This window comes from Silurus aristotelis (genome assembly GCF_946808225.1).
Source record: "Silurus aristotelis genome assembly, chromosome: 4".
Lineage (NCBI taxonomy): Eukaryota > Metazoa > Chordata > Actinopteri > Siluriformes > Siluridae > Silurus > Silurus aristotelis.
In genome coordinates, this window is record NC_139577.1 from 29,823,683 (window position 1) to 29,840,606 (window position 16,924).

The window sequence follows — 16,924 nt, forward strand, 5'->3', positions numbered from 1 at the left end:
GCAAGGCCCTTAGCCCTCTGTGTCCCATGGGTGCTGTATCATGGATGCTCTGATCCCAGCTTCCTACATCACTTGAATATGTGAAGAAATATTTTCCCTGTGGGATCAATTAAGTATTCTAAATTAAATAAATAAATAGGATAACAATGCAATGGAAATTTCTAAGCAAATTAGATTATTCCAGTACAATTGTAGTCTACTGCATACTATATAATATATTTTATATATATATTTATATATATATTTATATATATTTCTGGCTTTGTGCACAGGGGTATTGTCATGCTAGAACAAATTTGGGTCTCCTACTTCAAGTGAAGGGAAAATGGAATGAAACCGCATCCAAATACATCCTATACAATTGTGTGCCTTCCACTTTGTGCTAACAATTTGAGGAACAACCACATATAACTAAATACACATACTTTTGTTCATATAGTGGGCTTCAAACCAGTACAAACCAGTACAAAGTGTGTAATTTATGAGTTATGTATGTATATATAATCATAAAATATCTCTCTCTAAAGAATCTTTTTCCATGCCACCACACATATGTGTGAAAAATGTGATGTTTTCATGCCACAATGTTCAGCAACCTTACAGTTGCACTGCTACACTATCTAAAGGGAGAGATGACCTTGATAAAAGGGACCGTATCGGCTTTGGAGTAAACAAAGAGTACAAAATATATGTTTAGGGGTCAATAGGAAAAATAAACATGGTGTGGGTATACAGGTGTTTGCTGCTAGTGTGTTTACTGGGTTTTTAACCCTCCGTGCTCCAGGGGTGTTATATCATGGCTGCCTCTGGTCAAGTATGTTATATTTACTTGTGGGGTTTTTTTATATATATAATTGTATGTATTATTTATTCCACATTGAATCAATTGCCAATTAAATTATTACACTTTCATTTTGGAAAAAAGTCATCATTTTACTATGTGATGCCTTTTTCTGTTTGAAACTAATATTGTGTTGGAATAATTAATAAAAAATTAATAGAATTAGTCCAAGGACAATATTTCTATATGGTTATGGCACAATGTTAGTGTAGAACAAGCTAGAGCATATTTCACTGGGATCATTTTTCAAAATGGGAGTGGCTTGAATATCCTTCTTTTCCACTTAACCCCAATGTATGGTCAATATTAGGAGAAAGTGGTTTTCACTTCTACAGAGCGTAAGTCCATTGCAGTTATCTAAAGACCAAATCTTTAAGGTAGGATTTACAATAAAATCTATTTATTGTAATCAATACATAAATATTGACGGATACACTGTAAAAAAAATATACAAAAAACAATAGGAAGATGTTATATTTATAGTCAATGTTTGTTTTCTTGGGGCAGTTTTAAAGATGATAACCACAAATCTGCTGAACAAGACACTGGTCTGTCTATATTTTTGGATGATACTCATGACAAGTCAGACTCTGTGCTTTATGTCTTCGTGGTGTCAATCCAAGACACACCAGGACATAACCCGTGATGCGGTTTTACTAACAACAGCTGATGTATGCAGATCACGAGCACTTCAGGAGGAATGGAATTTCATTCTGGTAAACTAAAGCTGTTTATATACAATATATGGACAAAAGTTTGTGGACACCTGCCCATAAGATTTGAATATGCTTTTTGAACATCCCATTCCACGTTTGCTGTTATAAAAACCTCCACTTTTATGGAATGATTTTTTACTAGAGTTTTGTATTGTGCTTGTGGAAATCTATGCTCATTCAGCTACAAGGGTGTTAGTACAGATGTAGGGGGAAGAGGACTGGGGTGTAGTCATCATTACAATTCCTCCCTAAGGTGTTCAACAGGGTTAACATCAGAGCTTCATGGCAGAAAACTTAAAATCTTTCACTCTAACCCAGGTAAGGCATATCTTCATAGAGCTGGCTTTGTGCACAGGTGCATTGTCAATCTAGAACAGGTTTAGGTCTCCTAGTTTAAGTGAAGGGAAAATGTAATGCTACTGCAATTCAAGTCAAGTTTATTTCTTGAGCACTTTTTAGAATGGACATTGTCTCAAAGCAGCTTTACAGTATTTAAGAATTAAGGTGAATGATGCCTGGGGTGACTGTGGCAAGGAAAAACTCTAGTTTTGAGGAAAAAATATCACATATACCTGGAAAAGTCAGGCATCTCAGTACTTTTGTCCATAAAGTATATTTTAAAATATAAAGGTTTTAAAAAAAAAAAAAAAAAGTATATATTTATATTAGATTGTCTTGTACCTTTTCCTATTGCAGCCAGAGCCATTGACAGTAAAGTCAGTAGCAAAAGCTTGTTCCTCTTCTGATTCTGCTAAAGAGTTTCAAAGCAGCATTAATGAGATAATTCATCACAATGCCTGGGTCGACTTTTGGCATTTTTTCAGCGCCCGTTACCATTTTAAAAACGAGGAGTTTTTGTCTGGACGGCAACTTATTACCGAAGGAGTATTTGCTGTCAAATACAGTGTCAAGCAGAAGAACTATCAAGCTGCCAGAGAGGCACTTGGTAAAGTCCTACACACTTTGCAGGTATGAAACCATTGTATTGTAAAATAATGAGGTAACTTATAATTAAGATTAAGATATAATAAGTTTTTCAAAATAAATTAGACATTATGTTGCATTGCACAATAGCAAGAGGTGTATAAAGCCATAAAATGAAAACCACAGGCCTCATTACTGTGTAGGTTTTCCTTGTACCACCAAAACATCTCGTTAAGGTCTGGATTCAAAAAGACAATTGAAGGTGTGCAATGGGGTCAGGCACCAGGAGCATCAGGTTCTTTAAGGTTTTTAAGTTTTGAGTTTTGGCTTCCAGAGATTGGGCTTATTTGTCTAGTACATCTCAAAGATGCTTGATCAGATTTTGTAGTCCAAGTCAACACCATTAACTTTTTGGGGACCAAACATTCCCAACAGGACCCAAAATTCCCCAGCAGAGCTTTGCTTAACTCATAGTGCAGTATGGTAACAATTCTTACCACAATAAGCAACATATATTCACTCATATATTTACCATCTACATGATTAAAACATGACTATTAAACCAGACCACCTTCTTCCATCACTCCATCGTCGAGGTCTGATGTTGTAGGTGCTTCAGGTGATATTCAACAAGCTATGATGGATTATGTGTTCTGACACATTTTTATTACAATCGTCTTTCGTTATTTCAGCAGTTGATGCTACAGTAGATCTCTGTGGGGTTAAGCTAAATAGTCTAGCCTTTGCCCTATCATTGCATCAGTAAGCTTTAAGGATCCATGGACAAAGTTAAAGTAACTCAGATCCTTACACTTGACTATTTCTCCTGCTCCAACATGTGAAATTAGAGAACTGATTGTTCTTGATAGCAACCATTACAATAAGAATATTTATTGTTATTTATTTCACCTGTTAGTAGTTTTAATATTTTGGGTGATCAGTTAAAATCCTGAGTATTCCAAGTTAAAACTTTGGGAAGTTGTGTTAAAAGTCTGATGTTGCTTTGTGTCTTTCTCTAAGGATTTCTACAGTAATAGCAACTGGATTGAACTGGAAAATACAGAACCTTATTCCAACCTGATTAAACCAGACACCCCAATCAGAAACATAGCAGGTAAATGTGGGTATGTGGGTATTTCTGTGCTGGTGTGTTTACCTGTTTTGCCTCTTTCAGCACAGAGAACTTTTAGTTTCAGTATCCTGCAAAGATAATAACAATGTTCCTAGAGCAACACCCTAAAGAAACCCTAGTAAAAATAATTTGCTGAAACATCTGACATGTACTAGGAATGAATAGTAGAAAGTAAAAAATAGTTAATATTGTATTGTGTTGCATTGATATTTACATCAGGCTGTTGCCCTGATATCCCTAATCCCTGACTGTGTAGCTAGCATGTAGCTATTAAATGGAAAACCAAATATCACTATAGCAGCTGTTTACATATATATATAAATATATAAAACTTTCCATCTAACAACGAAGATTCTACCACTTTGACCAGCTCAGCTTTTGTTGTGGAAGCTGATAATTTGCCAGACCAAGCTGGATTTTTCAGCAGAGCATATCCAAATAAACACTGGTCAGTCAACCCTTCTTAGTAACCCTGTTTGTTTGTAAATCTAGAGATGTGACGAATGGAAAAACGAACAGATTCGCTGCATCAGTGCACATTGCCAGCAATAATCTATGACAAGAGAGGGATATGTGATATATTACATATTCTTAAAAGATATGTAATAACCTAACATTTTTTTATGACCATTATCCATTTAATAAAGTTTGTTCTAAGATTTTATCATTTAAAATGTATTTATTTATTTAATGTATTTAATTACAACAAATGGAAACACTTGTGTACTGTGAAATACTGTTCAGTGTGTTCATTGCAGGACAATGTTTTCTGAATACTGAAATACTGAAATGTATTCAAGAGTACACCATGGCAAATGCAACTACATTACAGAATACATACCAGATCATAAAGGAGAAACAGAGAAATTGTATTTCATCCAGCATATATTTCTTATCTATTTTGACAGATTCAGAAACTTGCAGGAGTTGTTACGGTGATGCCTGTGCAGGAGGCATCCTGGAGGAGATCATTGCAAAGCAAAAACTAACCTCAGGATACTTTGACTGGTCCAAACCAAAGGGTAAAGATGTGAGATTTTTATTTACAGCTACACTATAAATTAAGAAATTTTATATTTTATGCTCCACAATTCCAGTTATTTATATTTTCGCATTTTTATTTCATCTTAAGGAAAGTGCAGTCATGGAGGATTACTTAAGTGGGAGCAAGGTGGCATAAATAAAGATACCGTCAACTCCAGTCACGGTTATCTACATTATACAGCAGCATCAGTTGCCACTAAAGCTACCAGAGAACTACTGCAGGATATTAGAGCGGCAGTTGGAGATTCTGAGTTTCTTAGGTATTAATTCAGTTCAGTTCAGTTCAATTTTTATAATGCATTTACCAAATGACATTGTCACATACAGGTTTACAGAATGAAATAGATTGCAAAACTTTTATCATCATAAATTAGTCCCTATTAGTTTATTCCTAATGTGCGAGCCATAGGCGACAGCACCAAGGAAAAATTCCCTGACATGGTTTAACAGCTTTAAAAGAGACGTTCTTTGTCACACATACATTACAGCACAGTGAAAAACTTTCTTCGCATATTTAGCTTTTAGGAAGCTGGGATTAGAACGCAGGGTCGGCCATAAAGGGAGTAAGGGTTAAGAGTCTTGCTAAAGGGCCCAACAGTGGCACATTGGTGGTGCTGGGTCTTGAACCACAACCTTCTGATCAGTAAACCAGAGCCTTAAACACTATTAAATATAATATTAATATTAATATTAAAAATAATATTAAAATATAAATTAAATGTATAAATCAAATAAAAGAACAGTCACGTGCATGCTATTTAGGTAACTTGTTCACTTTAGTAGAACCAAGGTGTTACATCAGACAAGATAAATAAACTAAAAGAACACAGGACTACAGAACTATAAACTAACAACACAAATTGCACATGTGCAACATTTAATGCAAAAAATGAAAAGACAACATTAGACAAAGAGACAGGAGACACAGTAACTGTCTAAAACAGTAATAGATTGACACTGTAGCACTGACTAGTACTGTACAGAAGGTTGTGCATGTGGATTGTCCATATAAAAAAAATAAATAAAAAAAAAGTATTGCTTGCCCATGCTTTATTTTTCCCCTTTCAACTTCTGAATATCATCTACTCTATGAAATGTTGGGTATTAACATTTAATGCCTTCTAATGGCTGCTTTGGATGTCTCACAGAACAGTGTAATATCCTTTTAAGGAAAGCGCTATCTATTCTCTTCTACATACATGAGCTCATAGAAACTATTTTATATGGAAGTTATTTTCCAGCTTCCTCTTTAGCTATAAACTCTGTATCTGCTCTGTAGTACGTTATATGCATCACACCGTTTGCTTTTTCATCTATCAGACTGATGGGACTCAGCCGATCTTCAGTGCTGTGTTTCGTTATTGACACCACCAGCACCATGTCTTATGACATTGCAGAGATCCGAAGAGTTACTTCATCCATCATTAACAGTAAAACAGGCACAGCAGCTCAATCTACAGAATACATCCTTGTGCCATTTAATGACATCAGTAAGTCAGGAATGTTATGGAACATATTCATTGTATATAGTGTTATATATTGGTACTATACAGTATGTTGTACTGTATGTGACTGTATACGGGGCAAGACTTTGTTGCAATATTAGCAAGTTGTAGATAATAAAATGCATTCTTTGTACTCCAGGCTGGCAAAAGTAACTCAAATTCACATCGAACCACCTTGCTGTTAATGACAGGTAGTCCCAGAATTATGATGACATGTTACGATGACCACATAGTAACTTGAAAATATCATAAGTCGAGATAAAGCTTAGCCATGGAGTCTTAAACAATGGTAATCAGGATGGAGTTGTATATTATAATTTGTTAACAATTTGACAAATTACAGCATACAACCCAAAACTGATTACCATTGTTTAAGACATGGTTTAAATAGTTTAGCAAAACTGAGCTATTTATAGTACTGTACTGTATTAACTATATAGTATACATGTATGTTGCAGCGGGCATGGACGAGAGCTGGTTCACGTGTTGGGCAGAGCATACACTGCTACGTTTGCCTTCTGTGCGAAACTTAAGATATTTTTACGATTGTGTTGTATCTATCGTCTATCGTCATTGTAAAAAAACAAATCGTAAGTCGGACCATCATAACTCGGGGACCTTTTGAATTTTCCCACAACACTAGTTGGGTCCAGTTATTACATACATTTTTTTTTATTGAAAATATCTTTAATATAGTCCAATTTATCAAGTAAATATTAGACTAATTTCTCTTTTTCACATTGCAACTATGTTGGGAGGTGGTAGCTTAGTGGTTAAGGCATTGGACTTTGGCTCAGATGGTCATGAGTTCACATTCTAGCCACACAAAGCTGCCTCTGCCGGGCCCCTGAGCAAAGCCCTTAACCTAATAGCTTTGCAGTTATATGAATGAGATAAATGTAAGATACTCTGCATTAGGGCATCTGTCAAATGCTGTAAGTATATAACACTCAAGCTTACTTGAAAAAAGGTTGCCAACTTTAGATGCTATTTTTTTCAAGAAATATGCAGAGGAATCTGGTAATAGAAAATGAAATATAAAATAATCATACTCTGATAATTGAATGGCCCTGTGTTTTTCCATTGCCAACCAGTAATGAATAATATTTTGTAGCTATGGCATTAAGTACATTTTAAAATCTTATGATACAATTGATTTAACAAATAACAAACAGGCATTGAATACTTTTTTGTTGTTTTTTGCACATTCTTTTAGATTATGGCCCACTTACAAGAACAACTGATGCTAATGTGTTTAAACAGAAACTCAGTGCACTTACAGCTGATGGTAAAGCAGGTGCTTTTAAAATGTCTCTTTCAGCACTCCAGGTTAGAATTATACATTCAATTATGATTCCTTGATTTATTTTGTGTTTGTGTTTGTGTTTGTGTTTGTATTTGGGGCAATTTAAAAAAAAATCTCCATGTGATTTTTAAAAGAGATGTGTTGTGCTTTGTCGAGTCATGTTTAACACATCTTATACTACAGCAACATAGTCACTATAGACACTCGTTTTCTCCAAAACCCCTGTTTTTTCCTCTCTCTTAAAATGAATAACACAAAAAGTACATGTATTGTTACTAATGAATCACACAAAGTCCTCTGTTCTTGAAAAATCTCTTAAGACTTGCTGAATATTACAAAAAGCTAATACATGACACTACTTACATAACTGTAGAATAAACATCTATAACCTAATCATACATTTGTAATAGGTTTTTTTTATAGTTGATTATTTGTTTAAATCTTTTTTTTTAAGTTGACCTTTAAAAAAAAAAAATTACATTCTCTCTGAGATATATTATCCTTTTGTATTCTATTCTTTTGATCTTAAAATAAAACATTCAGACTGTGTTTGAGTCCCAAACACTAATTGGAAGGCTGTTCCATAACTGTGGGGTTTTATAAGTAAAAGACCTGCCCCCTGCTGTAGTCTTCATTATTTGAGGTACCAACAAATAGCCTGCACCTTTTGATCTAAGTAGGAGTGTGAACCTGAAGCTTATTTATGCACTTACTCGAACACCCAGACAGTTAAGCATTACAGTAGCCTAATCTAGATGTAACAATAGCGTAAACTAGTTTTTCTGTATCCTGTGACAACATCATATTTCTAGCAATATTTCTAAGGGTAAAGAAGGCAATCCTGGTAATATTATTCACATGAGCCTCAAAGGAAAGACCAGGGTCAATACTCACACCAAGGTCTTTGACTGCTGTACACACTGAGACAGAAACACCGTCCAGAGATGCAATGTAATTGGAAAGTTTACTGATCCTAGTAAAAGTACCTTTGTCTTATCTGAGTTGAGCAGAAGGAAGTTTTCAAGCATCCAGTGTCTAATGTCCTTTACACACTCCTCAACATTGTTAAGCTGATATTTCTCATCAGGGTTTTGCTGAAATATACAACTGTGTACCATCAGTTTATCAATAGAAGCTAATACCATTTTTAAGTATAATTTTACCCATAGGGCAGCATATATTAAAAGAAAAGCAGTGGGCCTAAGACAGATCCTTGTGGAACACCAAACTTTACCTCAAAGATTGTGGAGAACTCATTATTTACATTAACAAACTGATAACAATCAGTCAAATAAGACCTAAGCCCAGAAGGATATTATGATCAATGTTGTCAAAAGCTGCACTAAGGCCGAGCAATACAAGTAAGGAGACACAACCCTGATCAAAAGCTAATAACAGGTCATTTACCACTTTAACCAGTGCTGTTTCTGTGCTATATTCTGACTTATACATTTTAAAAATGTAGGTGTGAGCAATACTGCTATGATACAACCTTTTCGAAAATATGGGTGATAAAGGGGGTTTAATATTGGAATATAGTTAGACAGCTGACATGTGTCATGGTCAGGTTTCTTAAGTAGGGGGTTGATAACAGCCAGTTGGAAGGATTTAGGTACATAACCAGTGCTAATTGAAGAGTTTATTATTTTTAGAACAAGTTCAATTACTTCTGGAATTATCTGTTTGAAGAAACTTGTAGGCAAGGGATCGAGAATACAAGTTGATTTTGATGAGGAAATAATTAAATTAAGTCTTTCTCTTGAATAGGGTAAAACACTTTGTAATCAATTGTCTATTATAATTACAGTGCTGTCTACATGGTTATTTTATTTGTGTTATACTTTATTATTTACAAAGTCCATGAAATCACTACTATCTATTGATGGATGGCATGTGGCATGTGCAGTGCTTATCACTTGCAGTGTAAAGTAATATAAGTACCATTGTGTAGTCATTTATTGTTATTTACTGCATTCATAGAAATAATGACGTAGTTTCATTTTCCTGACAAGAAACATCCACGAATGCAGCACATACATACAACAATCGTATCGTACGACTGTATATATTTTTTTGTTCCAGCTGGCCCTCACTGGATCTCCACCACAGACTGAGATATATGTCTTCACTGATGCTGATGCAAAAGACAAAGGGTTGACAAGCACTGTACGAGCACTGATTGAGAGAACAAAGTCTAAAGTGAGTGCATGCATATATATATATATATATATATATATATATATATATATATATATATATATATATATATATATATATATATATATATATATTGTTATTTATAAATTTTCCAATAAATGGCTTATTGTGGATAAAAACACTCATATGTCTACCTCCCCAATTTGAAGGTTACCTTCATGCTAACTACTACTAGGCATTGCAGAAGCAGTGGGAAGCCTGTAGATGGCCACCAACATTTCTCCACTCAAACTTCTCTTTATCACAACCTAGCTCAGGCCTCTGGAGGCTTGGCTATTGAGGTCACCAAAAGAACACTGGCCCAAGTTACTGACATTATTGCAGTTACTTCTGGATCTAAACTGGTAAATGACAGATATGCTAATAGCATCATGCTAACTCATCCAGCTCAATTTCAGTTGTATTGTAAACATTTCTTGGAATGGTATACTCAGGTTTATGGTATGTTTCTGGTTTATACCTTATACCAAGTGTTATAGAGATGCAGATCCACTGCATCCATAAAAAGAGTAAAGCAGTCAAAACATTTTATTAATTAAATACATTTTGTTAGCCTTTATTTGTCTTGCCAAAATAATTGCCTGGCCACTGTTCATCTTGTCTTCACTCTCTCTACTAGTTGTGTCTGGACATCTAATAATTGATTTAATGCCAAGATCAACTGAATAAATTGGTGAAGTCAGAAGGAAAAACTGTGTTTTTATAGATTTAACATATCTAAACATACTGTACATTTTACATCCTGAAATGATATTTAACCAGAAATGAAATAAGTTCCCTCATTGCTGTTGCTTAGGTTCTTATTTCTGTATTTTTAGCATTGCAAAAACGTACGCAGTGCTGTGCTTTTTAAATGTTTTACAAAATTTATTAATATTTGCATTGCATCTTAAGTTTTTGTGTAACACTCACTATTCTGCTTCTTCAGGTCACCCTATTCCAGGCTACAAGAAAGACAGGAAAAGCTGAAATATTCTCAGTGTTTGTGGATTCTTCTGTGCAAAACCTGACAATTTACATCACAGGCAACTCTCCAGTTTACACCATTACTAGTCCCACAGGTGTGTAGATCAGGAAAAATAAGCAGATAAGTGCCCACTCTTAAACAACCAAACACTCCGAATATGTGGGAACTTGACACTTGAAAAGTATTAATTCAAGGTACATTTAGAACAGATAAAAATGTCCAATGATTGCGGTTATGACAATTATTATGACAATTATGCGATTAATCACAATAAAATATTTTGATATTTTAATAAATTGACAGCCTAATAGATAGATAGATAGATAGATAGATAGATAGATAGATAGATAGATAGATAGATAGATAGATAGATAGATAGATAGATAGATACTGTATATATATGTATAGATGTATCTGATCCTACCATCCCCAGTACTCACAAGAAGAGCTTCAGGGTGCTGCACCTGTTCTGATCGGGTTCTTGCTCTTGATAGGGAACTCTACCTATAGTAAGACAGCAGAGAGCCAGACACAGCAAAGCAAAACACAGGTTTAAAACAGAAGAAAGAAACATACAAAACACTGGCATGTTGCACTCATACAATTTAATTTATGCTATAATAACTTTCTATTCTCTAACCCAGGAGTCTCACAGAAGAGCACTAAACTGAGCGGCATGCTGGGGCTCATTCAGAAAGTTGGTAACTTTCATACAGTGAAACCGAATATCGCAGAGCAGACTGGACTGTGGCTTTTCAGAATCAGCTCAATGCAGTCCTATACCATCAGAGTTGTTGGTAAAATAATCTCTACATTCAGATCTTTTATGTCAAATGTAAAAAAAAAAAAAAAGAAAGAACAAAAGAAAAAAGATCCTACAAAATGTTTGTAGTTATGTTCAAATATTGACAGCCAATTTTGTATTTATTTATTTATTTATTTATTTATTTATTTATTTTATTTAATATCCAGGTCAAAGTGAGGTTGACTTTATGTTTGACTTTGTAGTCAAACAGCTAAATCCAGGCTATGCTTTGTTAAACAGCCGACCTGCGGCTAGTAAGTAAACTGCCTTCCATAATTATAATAATAATAATAATAATAATAATAATAATAATAATAATAATTATTATTATTTTCTGATCTACTTTAATGTTGCTACTCTATTCTTTCCTTTCGTTCAGACAACAGTGCCGCCCTACTGGTGACCATGGTTGGTGCAGACAGTTTGAAGCCGACAAAGGTGTCTCTTGTTCCATCTGCAAGTTCAATATCTTTAAGTGGGACACTAGAAGAGGTATCTAGTGGGCAGTACCTGGTGATCTTCAACAGCATCCCAGAACAAGAGTTTACTGTGCGTGTAGATGGACAGCTTGACTCTGGTAGATCTTTAGGCAACACCTTTCAGAGACAGACACCAACTCGGTTCCAAACATCAACTGTGACCATTACGGTATGTTTTCATTTGAATCAATTGAAAAATATCCACACTTAAAAGTAGTGTGCATAATAATAATAAGAAGAAGAAGAAGAAGAAGAATTTTTTTATTATTCAAATGAATATTTAAATGAATCTATTAATATCTAAATTTTCTACAAATTCAATCTTCACAAGCATCACAAAAATTTTATCATTTTCTCAATTCTGAATATATCTCATGTACTTATCCTCAGGCTCAATGTTTTTAATGCACTTATTCCAAGCACATACATTTATTAAGCACATCACTTTTTGGTTCACATTATTCTCATGAAAACTGTTTTTCTTTTTCTTCATTCCATTCAAGAGTGAAATTTCCTTTCTTTTGAATTCCCCTAGACCCAGCCTGTTGGAACAATGGAACCTGGAACACCATTCACTTTGCTTTACACAGTTACAACCAAAGGTTCTGGAGGAAGATTCAAAATCAGAGTCAGCAACAATCGCAGTTTTGTGGCTCTTTATAAGACGTCCATTATTCTATTCGGTGGGCGCAGTGTGGATGACATAGTAACTCTGTTCGCTCCTGAAAACACTTCCTCTGGAACTGATGTAACAGTGACAATCCAAGCTGAAGCAGTGGATGGAATTGACTACAACTACGTCGCGCTGCGTCTTATTGTCTTAGCTCCGGTAATTATCTACATCACATTCACTATTCCAGTGAGATTTTTAAAGAACTAACAAAGCTTAAATTTACTATAAATACTACTTCATATAATTCCATCATGGCTCCCTATGACTGCTAATCTGATTATCTACTGTATTTTCTGTCATGGTCCGATATTATAACAACAACAAAAAAAATGCTTCACACCAACTTGCATGTACAATATATAAACAGGGGTATAGGGGCACCTGACCTGTGCAAGCCACATGACATTCTTCACCAAACTGTTACCACAGAGTTGGAGACACATTCATATAGGATGTCTCTTTAAACTAGGAGACCCAAGCCCTTTCCAGCATAAAGCCAGCTTCATAAGCTTTACATGGGTTGGAGTGAAAGATCTTGAGTGGCCTGTGATAGAGATTTGACCTCAACCCTATTGAACTTCTGGATGAATTGGAATGCCAACTGCACTCCAGGCCTCCTCACCATACCCTCATCAATACCTGAATAATCTCAAATCTCCACAAGCACACTCCAAAATCTAGTGTAACATCTTCCCAGAAGAATGGTTCTTCTAATACAAATAGGGAGTACACATGGAACGTTTTAAAAAGCACAAATTAATTTTATGGCCAGGTGTCCACAAGCTTTTGTCCATACAGTGTATTTGACAAAATGGTCCAAAATGGTCTATCTGCCTATATGTATATAAAACATAAGTGAAATTTCCTCACACTTTGAATCCCTCACTTGAATCACGTTGCTGTTATGTACAGCAGAGGTGGGAAGTAACGAAGTACAAATACTTCTGTTACTTCTGTTACTGAAATTTTTACTTTCAATCACTACATTTTTACATTTTTCAACAGACTCGTTACTTTTGTTTTAATCTATTTGGTGAAATGTCAATATTTTTTCTTCTCGCTGTGCACCGTTTTTAGCCCATAAACCCATCTGCGTTCATTGCACTGCTTTTTCAATCCACCACTAGTGTATCATTTCCTGGCTCTCACACACCCCAGACATAGACTAGTTTACAAAAGCAAACAGTCAGCAGGCAGAAAGCAACAAGAAGTAAAGCTAACTTGGATGAGACAGAGGGAGTCAGTGATTTAAACAAGACTGAGAACAGAGACATTCCTGATCACCTGATCATCACCATCATCTTTTCTCTGATTGTGTTCTATATGGTGGATGTTCAGCCTGGGTACATTTATTAGTTAACAAAATTTGGAATTCGTTATGTATTAATATATTAATTATGGCTGTCAAAATTAACATGTTAAAAATGCATTAACACAAATACATTTTAACAGCATTCATTTTATTAACGTGCGCATTTCTGCGTGACCATTTTTTATAAAAAATATAAATAAATACACATAAAAGAGGCGAAATTAAAATATTTGACACGACACACGTTTATTCATGACGTCCTTTCTTTACTCAGAAAAAAAAAAACACTTTATGGAAATTTTATTTTCAATAAGTAAACAATTGTTTTACTGATGCACCAAGTCTCAAATCAGCACCAAAATCCGCCATGATGCACAGAATTTACCCTCTGGGGTCGACAAACGGACGGGGAACGAACTTTAATTACTTTTTTCTTTGATCGTACAGATAAGAACAATACATCATTCAAATCTGCAAAGGGTCTACTTTTATATACTTCTTTTATCTAACTTTTTTATTCACTCATAATAACAAAAAGCTGTGCTTTTGTAAAATAAAGAAAACAGACAGGGGGGCGCTCCCTGCGTTCTCTATCATCTCTCTTCACAGACACATAAATAATACATCCTGGATCTCAGTGAATACTTACCTCACAGATATAATAAATATATGTATAGAAAGCTAAATATACAAATAAAATAAACAAATATTATCTGATTATGTAATCGGTATAAAAGTTAGAAGAGGTACAGTTTCTCGGGGATCACCTCATTAATCGTCCGTGTGGAAACATAGCAAAGGTTCACGATTAAATATTTTAAACGATTGACAGCGCTAATATTAATATGGTGTGAGGTCCAGTTACCAGTGTGACACTAAAACATGTAGTAGTAATGTCTGCTTTTTATTTGAATACATGTCAAAGCCCAAACTTCTTTACTTTAACTTGAGTAAAAAAAGTATAACCATAACATCAACTTTTACCAGAGTCTTTCAAGACATGTACTTCTACTTGAGTGAAGGATGTGTGTAATTTTTCCATCTCTGATGTACAGTATTTGCCAGAAACATTCTTATCAGTTTAATTAATAGTATTAATTATTAATAATATGCTGGCTATCAAAACATCATAGTTAATCTTGTACTAGATTTAATCAACTAAATTTGTATTTCTTTTCCTCTTCATTTTAATTGCTCATCAGGGACAAATTCACACCATTCACCTTAACTGTTGATTTGTGTAAAGCTGCTTTGAGACAATGTCTGTTGTGAAAAGCGCTATACAAATAAACTTGACTTGACTTGAAATGCTAGATTCCAGGTGGAGATGCATTTCTGTTCAGAAAAACCTCTAATCAACATTTAATTAGGCTTTTACGGGCCACTAAAGATCATAGTTAATACAGACAAGTCATTAGAGTCTACACAGACAATGATCTGTTTTTATTTTTGCTTTTTACAAGGTAACAGATTTTACTCCTCCAGTATGTGAGGCGGTTAGCTTGAATGCTAACTGTTCAGGCAACTGTAGCCTCTACACATGGTACCTCACTGCCAACGTGACTGATGGAAGTGGATCAGGTGTTGAGAATGTGAGAGTCCTCTATGGAAATGGCAACCTCAGCACCACCACTGTGCTCAACGACACAGGTGTGAATGTCACTATGGTCATCTACAGCTCCTCCTGCTGTTCCTCAGACCTGGAACTGGTTGCTGTGGATGCAGAGGGAAATGTTGCTACCTGCTATAAATTTGTAAAAGATACAACTTCGAGCACCAGCACTGGATTGCCTGGAACAGCGACCAACACCACCATTATCACCACAATTGCAGCACCAATGACTGCCCCCACTGGCACTACAGCATACACAGACCATCCCATCACCCAAACTAGCATATCCACAGCTTATCCCACTATTCAAACCAGTATATCCACAGCTCTTCCAACCATTGAGACCAGCTTATCCACCAACAAGACCAACTCAAAATCCACAGCTTTTCCAGCCTCTGAGAACAACACAAAATCCACAGCTCCTCCAACCACCAAGACCCACACATCTACATATTATCCAGCCACCGAGACCAACCCAACATCCACATCTTATTCCACCACCGAGACCAACACATCCACATCTTATTCCACCACTGACAGCAACACATCCACATCTTATTCTACCACTGACACCAACACATCCACATCTTATTCTACCACTGACACCAACACATCCACATCTTATTCTACCACTGACACCAACACATCCACATCTTATTCTACTACTAAGACCAACACAACATCCACAGATCATCCCACCATCCAAACCAGCTCTAATGGTGCAGAATGTTATCTGTTTCTGCCCTTTCTTTGGTTGAATATCGGAATCTTTCTATACCAATTCATTCGGATCTAAACAAAAATGTATCCAATTTAGTTTAGTACTGCTTTTAGTCAGAATGATTAGTGAATGTAAATAACTAATAACCAACCATTGATCAGCTTTATTCTTCTCTCATTATAAATCTAGTATCTGTGAAAAAAAAATTCATAAGGTGAACTCTGAGGGAATGTTTGATTAGAGAATCTCCTTGATTTATGACATTAAGCTACAAATGTTAGTTTTTGCATACAACATAGAAACTATAATGTGTAACCCACAGGAAAACCTCAATGATCAAGATATTGTCTTGGAATTGTGACTTTTGTGTGTCTTATTAAAATGCAAAAAAGAAAGAAAAGCTGGTGAAGGAATGACCATTAATAGCACTGTGAACAGACCCAGGGTTGATACTGTCCCGGTTCCAGCATGTGGAGGTCCTTTACTTAAGATCATGAGTAACCAAACTTACATGAAATATTATTTTCATATACAGTAATACCTCGGAACTCATCGGCTGTGAAACTCGTGAAATTCGGTACTCGTCACATTATGACGCCTGAATGTTTCGGCACTCGTCCCATGCTCAGAACTCGATACTGATTCTCTCAGACCTCAGAATCAGAAATAG

General features: G+C 35.3%; 1 protein-coding gene across 1 annotated transcript; it reads left to right on the top strand.

Moving 5' to 3' along the window:
- Nucleotides 1-1,151: 1,151 nt before the first annotated feature.
- On the top strand, nt 1,152-16,452 carry LOC310725425 (von Willebrand factor A domain-containing protein 7-like). The gene is made up of 16 exons (XM_083540361.1): nt 1,152-1,218; nt 1,349-1,557; nt 2,254-2,526; nt 3,502-3,595; nt 4,522-4,635; nt 4,746-4,917; nt 5,978-6,147; nt 7,379-7,491; nt 9,551-9,667; nt 9,835-10,029; nt 10,614-10,746; nt 11,297-11,449; nt 11,625-11,711; nt 11,837-12,105; nt 12,472-12,765; nt 15,385-16,452. Exons 2-16 carry the CDS (start codon nt 1,357-1,359, stop codon nt 16,327-16,329), a joined length of 3,330 nt encoding a protein of 1,109 aa, XP_083396487.1. The 5' UTR covers nt 1,152-1,218; nt 1,349-1,356; the 3' UTR covers nt 16,330-16,452.
- The last annotated feature ends 472 nt before the right edge of the window (nt 16,453-16,924 follow it).